This window comes from Branchiostoma lanceolatum, chromosome 3 (assembly GCF_035083965.1).
Source record: "Branchiostoma lanceolatum isolate klBraLanc5 chromosome 3, klBraLanc5.hap2, whole genome shotgun sequence".
NCBI classification, from domain to species: Eukaryota; Metazoa; Chordata; class Leptocardii; order Amphioxiformes; family Branchiostomatidae; genus Branchiostoma; species Branchiostoma lanceolatum.
This window is the reverse complement of record NC_089724.1, coordinates 9,665,772-9,683,902: the sequence shown is the minus strand read 5'-3', so window position 1 is coordinate 9,683,902 and position 18,131 is coordinate 9,665,772. Positions and strand designations below refer to the sequence as shown.

Below are 18,131 nucleotides of genomic sequence, written 5' to 3'. Positions count from 1 at the left end.
CATAATGTTCATTTGCCATATATGATGCCTCGAAAATCAACTTTTTCGTTTTGCATATTCATTCTGGGAGGTTTGGATCCTACGCCACGCGGTCCAATAAAGACCTCAAATGAAAACTTCGCATTGTGAGGCTACCTGTAGTTCATAAACAAGACACAGATAGCATTGTTTCACCATGTTGGCTAGTCTCCGATGCTGCAGTAATACATTTGTCCGCAAGGACAGAAACATTCATCAACACTCGTCAACGTCAACACCATGCACAGCCACTACAGAGCAAATTCAATTCGAAGTTCGTGTAAGTCGCCCTGTTCTTCACATATGCAAAGTCTGCTCAGTACGTGTTAGAGCCAGGTGCTAACGTTTGTCGAATGCTGACGTAATGCACCTTTAGAGTTGAATCACGTGATACCCGCTGGTCATTTCCCAGAAAGCTCAATAAGGTTTTTAAGCGGTATGCATGACTGCTCTGTAGATGACGACACGCAGTCTGTGGATATTTGGCTACTGTTCTTAGCGAATACAGGCAAATAAATCATCTTAGATAATGAAAAATGCTCAAATGTTTGATGATATTAAAGTTCAGAGGAACTTTGCGCCCTATAAATTACAGACGACGTAAACACTGGGTAATCACGTGTGACTACGGTGTGAGGAAGTTCAATAGACTGCGTTTTAACAGATGTGACGTTCCCGACATCTTGAATAGAAAAAAATATTTCAGCGGGGTCGAACTGTTTTGTCCTTGGCGTCGGATCATCTCCCTTAGCAGCTCCCAGCGGGAACTCAAAGTTCCAACTCGTTCGGTAATTCCCGGCTACTTCCGGCGACGTCCGGTGAGGCATTCGGGTGTTTCCGGTAAGCTTCGGTAAGAATGATCATAATGGCGCTTGTTGTGCGGAGTTGTCGGACCTTTGGATAGTTTGTACTGGGATTGTTGGCAGCTGAAGGACCGAGATGGCTGGCAGTAAGGACAAGAATAAGAAGAAGGAGCCTTCACAGTTGGAAAAGATACGTTCGTGGTGGGAAGTACCTGCAATCGCCCATTTCTGCTCCCTTTTCCGAGCGGCCTTCAACCTTTCGGACTTCGAGATCGAAGTGAGTGTCCGCTCTGTTTTCCCCACTCACAGTAGAATTACTCCAGTTTCGCAACAAGTGTAGTGGCTCATAATTCAATGGTGTGCACTTGAACTTTTCTCACAGCTTAAAAACGGAGGTTCTTTACTATACGGTAAAGGGATCCTTATCAGAAGGCAGTAGTTTCCATGTCCTTTCTTTTGCTTCATGTCGCATTTACTGTGGTCGGTGTGTCGTGACACAAATAACATGCAGTTGAAAATTTTTTGTTCAAATTTCTGCTCCAAATCGCCTGCATTAGCATAACATTTGCATCGTGTTTGTGATCTTACCATTGACCCCCGACCTGGGTCACTTAAGTGTGGATACAAAACATGGAAAACAAGTTTGAGGAATGCCAGAAAAAAGGGAGGAAAGTTGTGGGGGAAAGGGGCGAAGCGAGCTCTCGGGACGGGTGAGCGCTGGCCTTGCCTCCTTTTGTGCCCTGTTCCGGTTAGTTCTCTCACGAGAGCCCCGGTTTGTCCTCCTCCTAACTCCACCGAGCAGTGTATTAATATCTCATTTCCATAATTTGATTAATATTTGTGAACGTGAAGGTCATGTGGAGGGGTTCTCTGGCGTTGCTAGGGTGCGGAAAGACCATGAAGACGGCCCGGAACTCGGCGGCGCCGACCCCGCAAAAACATGGGGGACAAAATGTCGTTCGACTCTGAGCCGACCCAACAACAACCACCTCCATTCCACCCCGTGTTTCTGTCTCCAAAACACCCCTTTCCTCCCGTGTTTCTCTCAGAATTTCCACAGAAAAACATCAAAGAGTTTTCTGTAGTATTTTTGCGCCAGAACCAGGTCGTTCCAGGCTGTTATCAGTGTACAAACGTCGGTGTGTTAGACTTTGGAACTTGGCTTGGGACAAAACAAAAGCTGGGGCTGCTGTGCAGCCAGGAAGTGGCCCTGTAGTGTTGTTCACGTGCTTGTTCTCACACACTTACCAATGTTTTAGCTTCTCCTTTCCTAAAACATACATTCCCACTGCCTAGCTAAGCTAATTTTGTTTTTTCTTGAGTATACATTTACACAGTTGTTAACATTTTTTTTTACAAATTGTTTTAAGTTGTGTAAATATACAATAGTAGCAATTATAGTATCCTGGTGTATGTATGAGGATGTATAAGCCCTAGCTTCCTCCTCGTAGTATTTGCTGGAATATAGTAAGTCGTCACCCTTGCACAACGTGTTGTAGTGCTATCGTGGTGTTAGTCATTTCCCCGCGTTAGTGTTGACTTTCGGATCAGCATGTCATGGCACAATGGCAACGTCAGGTGCCAAACGTTGAAATATTAAGATATCAGTAGATTATTTCTGGATTTATGCATGTAGTTTTGCGGATGGCATTTTGTGCCATTACTAGTATGCGCTAAGAGTAGCGAGATTTAGTACAGTGCAGACATGGGATTTAGGAATGAATATGTTACAGTGATAGATATAGTACAGGTTGAAATGTTTTGAATTTGTGTATCTGGAAAGAGACTTGCCGCACAGAAAAATCTTAAAAACTTGTCACATATTTTGCATCATTCATTGGTTTTAGATTTCCCCCTGAAGAAATCAACTTCCAAACCAATGGGTATATTTGTAACATGTTTACACATACATGTATAATCCAATTAGTTCCAGACCAAGGAATATTAGCATACTAAATTGATGATCATCAAATCTCTTTCTTACTCTTAGATCATTTCAAAATAGTTTTGTAAATGAGTAACATACACATTAACATTAATCCGCCGGGTTACATTAATCTGCCACTTTGATAAAACAGTGGGTTTGAGAGATCTCTTTTTCAGCACCCCCAAGTATGCACAGTTTAGATACTAGTATACATGAGTGCTTTATACTGGGATACGTTGGGTTGGGGATCAGTTTGGATGAATCTTTTCAGGGTGGCAGAATTATGTAGCCTGGTGGAGTTATGTAAGTAGATATACCTTATTGAATTCTTGGTCTCTGTCTTTAGATATATATACCATGTTTAAGTAAGTCCACAAATAGCACACAGTGAAATGAAAGCTTGTTTGTTACTGCTTAGTGCTATTTGTCATATACAGTCAAACCTGTCTATAGCGGTCACTCAAGGGACTGGCGAAAACTGGCCGCTATGGACAGGTGGCCGCTATGGAGAAAAGGTCGATTAATTGACCTCAGTTTTCAGTACCAACTGAGATGCATTTATTCACCATACAGTACACATGTAAACATTGCATAGGTAAGTCACATTTTAGGTCGCTCTTTTGATGGCTTTTTTCTTTTCAGAAAATTGCAATATCCCAAATTTTACATCATATTAATGTTATTCATATTAATTTTGAAGCTTTTATTAAATTAATTATCCTCAGTGATACTTTGCAGCAAAATAAATTTAGCACATTATACCTCCGTAACAGTGGTGTCTTCCGTTGACCTTTGTGCTGCTCACTATCAGCGCCATTTTGCAAATCGCGCGAAAGCACGTTTTGGGCACAATTTTGGATGAATTTTCCGGGGAAAACGGAAATTGGGCCGACATTCAAACATTTTGCGGACTTACCGCATCAGGTACATGCAGTCGAACCGCAGGTCACCCTAGAACGCGTTATTCTCTAAGATAGCGTATTTGCCGCGTCTGGATTTGACCCCGTTGCATGGGTGTAAACAAGAGCCTGTCGTGCAGCAAAAATACCTCAGACCTATATAATGTATATACTTTTTCACATCTACGGCATTTGCCCAGTACAGCAATTCAGATATTTTGCGCATTACAAAATATCAGCGAGCGCTGTGGCGTTCTAAACATGAGCAATTTTTGGTCACTTTATTTGTGCTCGTCTTTTTTACAGCTCACCTAGATCCAATTAGCTATTTCCACAGCGTGATAGTCCATATCTTCAGCTTTAAATTGATACCAAAGTTCCTTGGTTAATTTTAGGAGCAACGGGTTTGCCCCCAAAAAAACGAACAACATGTCAGTTTTATGGCGTCCTTTTTCTGAATGAGAAATTGAACACAGTGTCCTTTCACTTTGATTTGCAAAACGTACACATTATGCACTAATATTGGCATACGCTCACAAGAATCCCACTTTTTCTGGCTTCTGAATAATGTCAATCTTTTTCAGAAAATGTTTTTGCAACTGCAAGAATTAGACGTTAGTCTTTTCTTAACTTCTCCACACACCGACTGATAGTTGCAACACTACGCCTGAACTCGCCTGACCCCGCGGCTCAAAAAATCGAACGTACCGTCTTGGTTCCATCGGTCGAACGCTGGAGTTCGAAACTATTGACTTCAAATTTGACAATTTTTACTAAGTCGCTACCTTGTACTAAAACCCTCTGTCTGTGCGTATTTGGCTATCATCATGTAGCTTCTTCTATTGCATGTGGTAGCCGTGCTCATGTAGCTTCTAAAACCAAAACATAAGTTTTATGACACCTTGCGAAATGTATCAAAATGTAACCAAAACGCAGGATAGTGTGTATCGGTAGATACGCCCATGCTCGAATTTCACCACCATGATTTGCATGTGGTCGCAGTTTTTTTGGGGGCAAACCCGTTGCTCCTCAAATAAACCAAGGTATTTTGGTATCTATTTAAAGGTGAAGAAATGGACTATTGCACTATGTGATTAGCTAGTTGGATCTAGGTGAACTTTAAAGAAGATGAGCACAGATAAATTGACCAAAAATTGCTAATGTTTCGAAAGCCACCGCGGCCGCTGTCATTTTGCAATACACGAAATATCTACATAGCTGCACTGGGCAAGTCCTACAGATATAAAAAATTATAAACATTATGTAGGTCTGAGGTCTTTTTCTTGCACCACAGGTAGTCGTTTACACCCATGCAACAGGGTCCAACCCAGGTTCGGCCGTGACCCGGCGAACGCCGTCTTAGAGAAGGCTGCGCAGAACCGATGCGCATAGAGCTCTGCGGTTCGACTGCATGTGCGGGTTGTATTTTTCAAAAAGCTGCCGTAATATTTGTCCAGTCGAAATGCACAGAAATGGACAATTTTGCCACGATGTCCAAACGCAAGCCATGTGAAGAAATTTATGCTTGACTTCGCGTCAAACCATGGATTTTCTAACAAAGATAAAACATTCTGGCTTTCTTTATTATTATCCTATCCATTTGAGTCCACATAAATTTGATAACGGCGTGAAAAAAATGAAGATTTTGAACCCGGCGTGCGGTGGCGATGCGGCTTCTACCGGCGCGCCGGGACCGTTATCGGCAGTGTTACTGTACTCGCGGGACCGAAAATCGTCTGGCCGCGACCGCGTTGGACAGGTGGCCGCTATAGCCTAATTCTTAATGCTTATGTCAATGGGAAAAATCCAAGGGACCGACAAAAAGTGACCACTATGGGCAGGTGGCCGCTATGCAAAGGTGACCGCTAATACAGGTTTGACTGTATTTACAGTGTTTCTTTTGTTGTGTTCATTAACATAAATTTATTTGTCTGTCACATGGGTGTTTGTGGATGTAATGTTTCTTCTCACACAGGTGACATTTGCATCCACCTGTTTCGCATGATTTATGGCAGGATTCCAATTTTATGATAGGAATATCCTTTCCCATTCAATGATGTAATACATGTACTTTTCTGATATATTTTGAAGCACAGTATATGTACACTATGCCAAAAGTTTAACAATACAAAACGTAGCTGAGAAGGCAAAGAAATCTGTCACCAACTTGTCTTTGTTTTTAGCCCATGTGCAATGTAAAAAGCTGATTTTATATTTGGAATAGTTATCATAGCAAGTGGTTACTATGAGTATGACTATCTGAGAAAAAAGTTCCATATTCAGTGCATGAGGCTATATAAAGGGTAATATATCAATGGCTGGGATTGTCTTTCCCTGAACTTGCATGTCCTGGACAGATACAACCCCTGGCCTTTGACCTTTAGCAATATCAGCTACCTCTGTGTGTACAAAATGTGTTATGACACTTACTCATTTGTTTTTAAGTCTAAAAGTAAAAGAATACATAGATTTCCATGTGTTTACTGGCGACCATGTTAATAGCTGCTTGATCTTGATATGTCTTTGGTTTGATAACAATATACATTGAGACTAGTTAAGATGATGATTTATGATATTGTGTAACTGCTTTAGTGTGACTACTGCACCCCGTTTTGCATTGAGCTGTACTACTAATAGTGTTTTACGCTTGCTTATTCTTGACTCATCTGATGGATCATTAAAGCATCCACACACCTACTCGAAGTTTGCAAAAGGTTATGGTGGAATTACAATTGTAAAATTACTAATAATAGTATTAGTAATACTACACACACATCATTATCAAAGTTGTCTTATTTTTCAACTAAGACAAAAATTTCTGCTGTAGAAGTCAAAACATGTCCCAGAATATATTATCTGTAGCCTGACGAATCGCGCTCCTAGGCTATGTTATCTGCAGGCAAGTTCTTGAATTTATATTCTGTAGTTGCTGCTCTAATGATTGTTTCTGTAAACTTATACAACAATGTACAACTGTGCTTATTTTCTTGCCACTCACAGGCAAAACAGTGGCATCGAAATACTAGTAAGCCAGGCATTTGATATATCAGTTCATGCCGATCATGTTATAATGTCACTTACTAAAGGATTACCGATAATTCCACTGACACATATTCAAAGACTGTCTAAATGTTTAAGAAGTCTGCCAACATTTGCAGCTGGGTTGTTGGAACATAATTCTGACTTAGTGGCACTGGCACATATATAATGGGCCATCTTTATAATCACTGAATCAGAATAAAAATATATGAAAGCCTTTAGGAGAGTTTTAGAAACTCTAACCTGCATATATGAATCAAGAAGATAAGAATTATGATAGATATGCCAAATTAGCAAATTTTATGGAGTAATCTAGTACTGCAAAAATAATTACTCAAGTAACTGGATAAAATTTCGAAAATTTTATTTTACCAAATTTTATCCAGTTGCTTGAGTACTAGTAACTATTTTTGACGTATCTTATTACATGTACCTGGATGTCTAACCTCTATCAACGTAATGTAGTACTGGTAACTGAATTGATTCCTGATTGTGTTTCTTTCAACAGTGAGAAATAACCATAGGGGACATGATACAACAATACCTTAGACTTTTGTAATCATTATTCATGTCTGAGCTTCTTCTTCTTGAACACAAAATTAGGTGTTTGGGGTAAAGCAAAATTTGCATATGGGTAGTGTTTTGTATACATGCACATTGGGCTAGATGCAATAATTGATGTCTTCAGCAACCCTTCCAAAGTCAATGTTGTCACAACAGCAATATCATTTGCATATTTCCATCTCAATAAATTTGTGAGATTCAGCCAGTTAGGTTAAACTAAAAAAGTACAGGTAGAAGTGGTCAAACAGACAATCCAAACCAAGTTCATGTTGAAGGGTTGAAGTTATTGTTTTATAAACGGTCATGGTTTTCATGGTGAACTCTTTACTATAGCGCAAACTTAAAACCACCACAAAACTTTTTGCCCACCAATGACTGTAGCGCTACTATTGTTTCAAACGCAAACTTAAAACCACTGTGAACACTCCATTTTCTCCCTACCGTGAAATAAAAAAACATGCGAACATTTCTGCATTTACAATACCAACTACCTGTTAGCTTATTAGAATTCTAGACATATGCTGGTAAATATTTTTATGTGATGTTTGATTGTTTTGAGAGATCAGAAAAAAAAGAAGTTGTTGTTTTAAACAAACTGCACTAATGAAGTTTCTTGTTATTGAACGATACTGCAGTAGTTAGTGTGTGACAATTTAGCTTATCATGGGCAACTGCATGTTACCAGGAAAACAGTATGTCAAGTTCAGGTAGTATGCCATGGTTGCCACATGTTTTCACTGGTTCTTCTAAAATGGCTATATTACAACAACTTTATTCAAAATATGCAGACTGGATATCCTGAATTGATATGACAATAACAATTATCGGTTCCACTAGTCATTACATACAAAATACAGGTCACAGTTCAATTTGATCTAAAATGTCCTTGAACTATAAGATATATGCAGGCTTGTGTGCATGGCATCAAGAATAAACCGTTGGACAGGAATGACGAGTTTAATATATCATCATCATAGTTCATCGGTGATCCTATATTATATCTACCTTCTACAAATTAACACAGCAGATGTACATGTTGTACAAAAGCCGGTTGACTGGGTGATAGTAATGTTACATTGTCATAGAATCATATTGTAGATAAAGTTGACAGGAAAGTTTTCATGATGGGACTGAGTCTCAATCTTTGGAAAGCTGAACATTGGCTTCTGTCAAGTTCACATTCAACCCTAATGATGTGCATCTTATAAGATTCATAAAACAAATTACTACCCATGTTATGATATTGTCATATCTTTTACTTAGCCTATTGATATTCTCCAGAGCAGTCTTCCGCATACTTGAAGTCTTGCTTAAAAGATGCAGGACCCGATCTGCCCATTCCAACCTGTATCCCCGTTAAATCCCCTCATCTTGGAACCGTGTCAAAGTCTTCTCTCTACGGGAACATTAGATTCTTGATGACTGGTCCATTTAACCTTCAGGTAACGTTAACCCAGCAGGGTAAATGATAAGACAATGAGTGATAGCGTGCCCGCCACATCTCTGTAAATGGCTGTTTTGGGTTTAGGGTGATGAGCAGTCCAGGCCAGTATTTATGGATGTGTCTAATCTTGCTGCCACAGCCTACTAACCCCAAATAAAAAGGCTAGCAAGGTCAATGTGATTTGTGATGTCTTGCTGAGGCTTGTTTGCACTCAGCAGAGTTGTTCCAGCTGGGTCGTATCTAGCATTTATGTCTGTTGATAAGGTGTTAAATCGGGGCTCGAATTCAAATTCTGGGCGCAAAATTGTGGAGGTGTACCGGTACACTTGTCTTGGATATTTGTATAGGTTACATAAGTACTATTTTACACGCTTATACACCATATTCTTGAAATTTAGATGTCAGAAAAATAGTAAAACCTCTGTTTTAGATGTATTACTTGATTGAAATTTTAAAGTTACATGTAGCTACAGAATTTCAGATTCAAGTTCGGTATGTCTAACTGAACAATTGATTTTACAAATGTAGAAAATATGTAGTTAGATATCAAAGTAGTTTGATGATACAGTACTTATTATGTAGCAATAGTACAAAGATGTCAATGTACAGACAAATATACCAAGTAATGCAAGTATATCTTTTTATCATGAAAGGTAAAGAAAATTGCCAAACTGTCCAGGAAACAGCTATACTGGTACTACATTTTATGTAACTTCAAGTCTTGTGCAATATCTTTGTCACAGTGATACTAATGTAACAAGATACTGTACCTGTGTTGTTTAGCAAAGTGCTATTGACATATTATGATTGCTTAGTACCAGCCTGTATGCAAATACTGTAGGTACAATTTATCATCTATATGAATATTGTGACTTCATTAGTACTGTACTGTGTCTGTTGTTGGTGAGTGGTAAACAACGATAAACGCAGAATGCTAATGAACTGGTTTATGAATAATTCATAAACATTACTATTGCCTGCAGCTGTCAGTAGTCTTTGCTAGCATTGTTTTTGTTTCTTTGTTGTGACACATACAAGACTTTCCTGCAATAGATATATGTGATCTCTAACACAAAATCCTGAATCTTTTTAGTCTGCAAAATTGTTTTTTTTTCTCTGAGTCTGCAGTCTTCAAATTTTGTTGGAAATTTGCAGGTTGCATTTCATTGGCTGACAATTGTTTATTTCAGAGACAGTGTATCTACATATGTGTAGCTTCACATTCACCTTGCATTATCAGTGTCTAATGAAACCAAAAGCAATGCTTGTCATGTCATGCATTATGATACCCTAATTCAATTGTGTCCTGAAACATGTTAATCTATGACTACAGAATCTTGCAGAAAAAATCTGTCTTTGAACAACATATACCATTTGTTAGGTTCACATCTCCCAGGTTATCCTAATATTTCTCATTAAATTTAAAAGATTATACTATTTTTTATAGCTGATCTATTGTATATGCATGCCTCTAGAACCTACAACTGAAAATATTGGAGAACTACTCTTGGAAAACACAGGAAGGGTTGTACCATTTACATCACCCATCCCCATTCCACGTATTACAGGTATTACTTTCTGCCCGGTCCTCATTTTGTTTTTATTTCTCTGGGTTTCCCCAAAAGAACTACGTACTTAAGCTAAGTGCCACATGATTGAAATCAACTTCCTGGCAATTACTTCTGTCCCAGGCAGAATTTAGTTGCTCTGAATCTGACCCTGTTTTCTTTATCTTAAGATATGCCAGACTTGTAGATCACAGTCGTATTGGAATCTATAGCCTTGGGAACCTCGTTTAGATTCCTTGGCAGTATGTACTACCGAGATTTTTCCTGACTGCATATATGAAATATAACTATAAGAGACATGACGGAGATACCGTAATGTTTTATGTTTCCAGAATAATATTCTGTAGCTTTATTATATAAAACAAAGTAGAGTACATGTTTATTGCTGTAGTAGTCAGTGTCAACTGATAACTATTTTTAGGTTATCATGACCTGGGTCGCAAGGTCAGTGACCTTGAGTTTACACTGTCTCAGAAGAAGACAAGGTCATGTGACCATTAGTCACTGATAACACACATGGCTGGTGATACAGACTATTTACTACCGGCCAAACTTTATATGGAGGCATTATGGTTTATATTTATACACACATATGTAGAGATATTACTCATACCGGTGAGTAATCTCCTGGTTCAGACAAACCTGACATCGACTATACAATGGCTTATATTTAACTTATAACATAAATGTACCATCCTTTGGAGTGGGACTGTGACCAAAGTCATCCACTGGGTTTAGATAAGGCAATGTCTAGTCTACTCTGCACGTAGGGAATAATGTTCAGCACCTGTGCTGTTGCAGATGTTATACATGTACAAAGGTCCATATACATGTATATGTATTGTAGCTAGGGATTGCAAACTTGTGTAACACATGGTACAACCAGTAGTTTGTTGATCATAGGGGTTTTTAGTATTTTTATCAATTTCTAATTTTTCAACAGTTGTCTGGTTTGGGTTTTGGGTCGATCCAGTTTATAGGTATTGTTATGTGCCAATCAATGCTTTATCAGCTTACATATATAGTTTAGCCTAACCTTGTTTATTTCAATTTGCCAACACTTCTAAACCAACAGGTATGCATGTATTGTATGTCTGATTAATTAAGTGCAAACCACTCCCTATGTAATTATAATTTCACACAAAGCTTCACCCCTTCATTTAGGCTGACCAAGGAGGTTATATAGACTATATAACCTCCTTGATTCCCTGTACAAACTTTGTTGTATTGCCTTAGTTTGTCTACCATCAGTCCTCCATATATTACCCATCATGCACCAGTGTTATGGTCAGGCTTTCCAGGAATACGCTGTTGCATCCTGTTGTCCATGTTTTCTGCTTGATTTCTTTAAAAGCACATTTTAAAGTTTTATTCCACTTTATTGCACAGTCATTCGTTACACATTGCATAAAGATTTCTGTATGTGGTAGTCTTTAGAAAAATGTCCAGTCCAGAATGAACCTTCAGCCCTGAGTTCTAATCCTCTGGTTTTGGGATACCAGCAGACAATATATTATGTGCAAACCACCTGTATGAGATGTCGAATGCCTTTGAAACTGAAAGGAGAAAAGTTTCCCTTCGTCCTGGGATGGCAATTTGCTTGTACTGTTGTAGGGACAGACAAAATCTGAACTCAATGAAGTTGATGAAAATGTATTTTTTAAACATTAAAATGATTGACAGATGTACCCATGAAAGTAAACACCATGGGCTCCCAAAGGCCCAACAATGACTGGGGCTTCCATGGAAAAAAATTGAAAGCTCTAGAGACAGCCCTGCATCGGTCATTTATTGGTTTGGGGTGGTTTTCTCAGTGTCCTGTCGCTGCTTTAATTGGTTTGAAAAGGCTGACTTTTCTCCAAAAGGATGTGTGGATTCATGCAAACACAAGGTGAACGTCAGGCCTGCTATCACAGACACACAAGGCCGCTGCAACCAGTACCAGTCAAACTGAGGAAGTAGTGCTTCAGGGGGTGTCCGGTGTGACCTAGAATCGGAGACATTACATTCTTATGGTCATGATAGATTTGTAACACACAACCTTACATTTTCAAATAACGAACATGCCACTGTCATATAGCTATTGCTATATGTGTTTGGTAGAAGTTGTACTAAACATGTAGGAAATTGTGCTGTTTGTTTTTTATTAAATTTGATTTATTGATCAATTTACAGCATATCCCATGGTTGCCTGTTTTTATTTGATATGAAGGTTGAAGTGCCTGAGGACAAATGCCCCAGTAGATAAAAAGCTTAAAATAATCTACAGTTGTAGACATCTGGGATCATAATTACTACCACATCTCAAGTATACTCACCCCCCTTCTCGAGGATGTTGTGGTCCTACCATAGATTTCTCACAGCACAAATGGGCTAGTTTACTATAAACATAGGGGAGTGTTTAAGAAGATAACCCTTACAGCCATGAACAGCCTTGAAGCATGGACATATGGTTCCTGTTGCTTGTATCCCAATGCTCCTTCCTACAGCAGGTTTTTCATGGGTGGTACTAAGGGGGATTTGGTGTGATGTTTTGTCTGAAAAAGTTTGTTTTGGCTCCAGATTAGCCTTGTTAAGTGGGCTAACCAGGGGTTAGGCTAGTGAGAAGGAGAAGGTTAAGTATACAGACCTGACAACTACTGAGGAACAGGCTACTGCTTAGCTCAGGGTCACAGATTTGTGTTGGAAGAGGGGGATATGGATTAAGCAAGGCTGATGCTGACACAATGAAGGATTTTGAGACTTTGGAACACTGGGAAAACTTGCTGAAAACCGAGTTCACCACAGTATGGTTATGACAATGTAGATATTGTTGCGTTGTTACTTTATAGGGATTGTACTTTATAGTAAATCATACGTATATGGGTATATATGTATACTACACAACAGATATCACACCACTACTGAGGTAGCCTTTTGTTATGGTGCCGATTTTGTGTCGTCTACAGCCCAGAAGAAGGTAACTCAGAAGCATATAGGCTATAAATGTTGCAGTGATAATCAATGATATATTGCAGCATGAAAAATCATTAGCCTTGCCTGTCTTGCTACATAATCGTATGTTGTCAATGGTTTTGATCAAGTGACAGTGCATGTGTTTTCCTTAGAGAATACGGTTACCTTTGAATGATTCTGTTGACTTCTCAGTTCCTGCACATGGCTGCCATTGGTTGGGCTACTTTAATGTGCAAATGGAAGGAAAACAAAGCTGATCAGTCCCTGTTTTGCTTTATGGTCCTTTTTAAATCAAGGTGATAAAATGTTGTATTGCCTTTCAGTGAGTAGTTTGTGAGTGTCAAATGGAATTCAATTAGGCTTGATACTTCACTGACAGTTTGTAGCATTATGGAATGATTCATACAGGGGAAACATGTAAAAAAGGAGTTTTCCATGCCTTCAACACAATGCCCCCATCCTGCCATAAAGTGAAGTAAGCTGTTGGCAGCTTTAACGGGGAGCTGTAACTCCGGAACAGCTGTGGTCGTTGTGTCCTCGCCGCGAGTGAACGACATTAGCCAATTTGCAGGGTGAGGTTACAGTTGGGTTTGCATTGATTCTGTTATGGTGGAAGGACAGCTGAATAGTACAGCCTCGTGCCAGCTGTTGTAACCACTGCCACTGCAGAATCAAGGACATGCCTCCGAGCAAGGCCATCGCCATATCAACTTTTGACTGTAAATCTTTATTTGGATGCAGGGTTAAGCACCACCACCTTACCTGTCTTGTTACGTAATTAATACGGTATACATGTTCATAACATCTTAAAACTGCAGTTGCCTTATGTTGTGGTGTATTTCATATGTTTTGACATCCTTTACATCTAGAACATTGTTATGATAATTGTAAATATGCATCTTTAATTTAAAAGTTTAAACAACAAAAAGACAAGTATGGTTTGGGCCCTCAAAAAATATTCCCACTATGGAATTTAAAAGAATGAATATGATTAGAAGGATGCTTTTCTTTGTCGTGGTTTCCTAGATTAGAAGCCTAATGGAAATATGTTAGTTACTTTACCAAGCTGCTGAAATTGGATGATTTGTTACTTTTTCATGTGTATGGTATATATATTACTTATCATACGTCATAGATAATGATTATTCATAGATAAGCGTGTATTATTAGTCTCAACATATCTCAAAAGTCCTTGTCGTTTTTGTTGACTTAACAGTTAAGGAACATAAAAACACTGTGCAGTTACTGAGTTAGAGCTTGTGTCAAATAGCAAATGACATTAAAACTATATGTGCATACATTTTGACGTGTAGTCAAGTAGGAAATAGCTGGTGGGCAGATTAATGATTCTGGGTCACATAAGGTCAAGATCAAGGTTAAATTGCCAACCCTACTCACCTATTAGCACATTTATATGGCATGTATATTATATATTTGCCCTTGGGGGATTTTTTTTGTACAAATGCATTAAGATAGCTTATCAAACTATTGTAATCTGATAGTTAATTGCTTAGTTGTTTTATATTTTGTATGTATTTTTTTTTAAACACAACAGTTAGATTAAGCTAATCACATATCTAATTTATTTATACATATAGAATGTAAACATTTCCATCATCTGGAATGTAAACATTTTTAATCATTAAAATGTTCCTAAAATAACTTGGGGTATAGATGCATGTTACATGCAAAGATTGGGGCTGACTTCAAGTATAAAGCATAAAATTTTATCTTCAGAGTAGAGATATTTCCTATACTATTACAAGCATATCAGATTGTGTGGAAATTACTAATAGTACATACGCCTCGGTAGTGTAAGCTGTGGACCTGATACAACAAATGTAGTTCCATATTGTTATTGAGAAGACCCAGCCATGTTGTAATGATATATCAGGTACAAAGTATCTACTGAAAATGTGCCAACAGCAAGGCTGAAAGCCCTTGTAAAGTAATCCGTTAATCCTCTTTGCAACGGTGTAATTCACATCGGGTATTGGCTGATCAGTTTGCAAAGGATGAATAAAGTATGCCATAGGCACAGTTGAACAAATGGTGTAGAAATAAATAAGCTACTGTATGATTTTCTGCTTACAAAGAGGGGATAAAAAGTACCACAGCCAGTAGTTGCATGGTATTGGACATCAAGGAACAGGGCTCATTCAGGCCGGGCACTATTGATGTTATCGGAGTCAGACTGGAAAAATAGAAAACCAGCACCAGACATTCTAGAAGAGAATTATTGTTATGAAATCACTTTATGGTAGTAGTTCCTTGGCCTTGTGTTTGATGGTTAAAGGTTTACTATCACTTACACCCATAAATTCAGGTACTTGAAGTTGAAAATATTGCACCTAAGCTCCCACCGCCCAATTTCTATTCTGCCCCAACACTTCACAGGATGTATATTTAGAGCAGTATAAAAGACAGGCAGATTTGTTGGCAGCTGGGAGAGGCTGTTCCCTTGCCTCCCTAGGGGAGCTGCTAATTTTGAAGGTGATTTTGAACATGATCCAAGGGGACCTTCCATGGATCACTGCCAGCCTTGTGTGCTCGCACGCCCCAGCTGCACATGTAAAGTGCTGGTATTGTTACATGCTGCACATGTACACTTTGGCCGTGAGCTTGTTATACAAAATCTTACCCTTTTTGTACCTGCTTGTTTCTTGGGAAGCTTGTCTATTTGGGGGCTATCCCAGTGGATTTTGATGTTGTTTCTTGTTCGTTTAGAACTAGTGATAGTAGTATCACGAGGAGGGAAAGAAAACAAAAACTGTGTGATTAATTTTCCAGCTATAATAACTTCATATTCTTGCTTCAGTTGTTTGGGCTGGAGGGGATTGTGCTGTCCCACGGTAGGGATTAAATAACTCACCATAACAACAAACTGGATATTTGACATTTCAACAGAATATCTTCAATCATAGGCTAGCAGCATTATGAAAATAACAGTTTTCTTACTGTAACTTCTGACATAGGCCACATATTATGGATATGACCCATTAACAACTAGAATGTTAAAACCCACTGGAAAAAAACTGTAGTTTTTATGCTATATATATTTATACCTTTCCTTTTAACCATCTGTGATGTTTGACTAACTCATTCGCGTCTGATCATTAAGTCATTGTCAGTGACAGGAGCTAGACCCGTGCATGTCAAAGGTTTTGTTGCTAAATTCCCACTTTAGCCCTCTCAGGGAATTCTCGGACAGGTGTATTAGATGGGATTTGAAAATAGTAACATCACCATTTGTCTACAGATGTCCCCGCCCTGTTTTAACATAAGAACAGTCATGACCTAAGCCAATAGCTAAGGCCCTAAACCTAGCATTAGTGCATGCTGTTATGTAACCTGTGCCATATGCCACCGTGGAACGGACAGGTGGAATTGGAAATCACTAAGGGCTATTTCATCAAGGGGGAGGGTGCTACACATTTGAATGTGCTTTTCCAGTATCATATAGATTGCTTGTTTTGTACTTAGATGTCTTAATAATGTACAAATGTGTATAAAACTCATTGGCAGCTCCATTGGACAACCTTGTTTACTTTTGTGAGTCCAACTTATTCAACCATGTTTTGTAGAACTTGAGTGGGTGATTATTTAAACTGTTATTAGTAATTATCTGTAATGAGATCATTGCAAGTAGGCTTGTGTTTTTAACAGTTACCTTTTACTGATGAATACAAATTTCTTAACTAAGACTATTGTACTAATATTCCCGTCAATGTATACAATATAGATACAGTGGTTTGAATACTGTTGAAAATGAAAAAATTATATTTTGTGTTGGTCCAAAGTTATATGTCTTCACATACATACCATCAGCAATGACTAGTTGTTGGCATGAAAATTTATACAATGTATATGAATAGCTTTCATGATCCAGAAAGTGTAACGACTGATATTGTACTACAGATTGAAATTTTCAAACGTCAGTGACTATCTATGTTGTGAAAAACATAATAGTAAGTCATGTGTGTAGTGCTGCGTACCTTAACCCTGGACCTAATCCGGACTGGACCTAATGTCTAGGTTCAAGTAAAAAAAAACACCTAAACGTCTGGAAACAAGTCCAGACTTGAAAAAAAATACCTCTTGCTTATACTTTGCTTTTTGTTTTAAACCATTTTAAACCTTCCTTAGATTGTGAAATTTGCACTTTAAAATATGAAAACATTGCAGTTTTTGTGTTTATAACTGAACTGTTCTGTTTACTACAGTGACTTAATATAATTTCGTATGTATAGTTTTCAAATTCCATGTAGAATATATGCCAATATGCAATTTTACATGTAACAGGAAAAATAAAATTAGTACACATATGCCATGGGTTCAGGGTCGGACTTATAAGTCCGGACCTGAACCTGAACCTCTGGATCTAAATCTGGACCTGAACCTAAACACAGGTTTAGGTACACAGCAGTCATGTGTACGGCCATGCATGTTATTAATTGAGATGTATTTATGTAATTACATGACATGACAACATGTATTTTTGGTCTTTCTGTAAGAGCTGAGTTATAATATCATACAGAAATTGGTTTATTTTGTGGTGTTGACATCTGGACATCTTCTCTACTGCACAGGAGTTGGAAGAGGCACTGCTAGCTGACGACGGCACTTGTGATGGCGAAACGCACGTTTTCCTGGCAGACCTGATCGCAAGGTTATTGCGGGGGTGTTACGGAAGGAGAGATATCGGGTAAGTAATTATGGTATTACCATTTGTATTGCAGGGGTCTTCATGTTGCATCAATCATTGAGGAGCTGTTGTTAGCCAACAAATTATGTCCCTAGGCTTCTATCTAAAAAAAATGCTGTTTGCATTTTAAGGATTTTTTTCAATGATTATATAATATGATACAAATGTTTTTCACCGATGAAATTGTATATGATCTTACCCTCTCTGTC

The 18,131-nt window shown here is 38.5% G+C and overlaps 1 protein-coding gene across 3 annotated transcripts in view; it reads left to right on the top strand.

Moving 5' to 3' along the window:
- Window positions 1-808: 808 nt before the first annotated feature.
- LOC136430108 (chromatin remodeling regulator CECR2-like) overlaps window positions 809-18,131 on the top strand; it is a 37,175-nt gene continuing 19,852 nt past the window's right edge. For 2 of the 3 annotated variants that reach the window (XM_066420416.1, XM_066420415.1), the window contains exons 1-2: window positions 809-1,098; window positions 17,807-17,922. In XM_066420416.1, the coding sequence (XP_066276513.1) occupies window positions 958-1,098; window positions 17,807-17,922 (257 nt within the window). In that variant the 5' untranslated portion in view covers window positions 809-957. The remainder of the gene's footprint in view (window positions 1,099-17,806; window positions 17,923-18,131) is intronic. The other variant, XM_066420418.1, reaches the window with a different exon arrangement.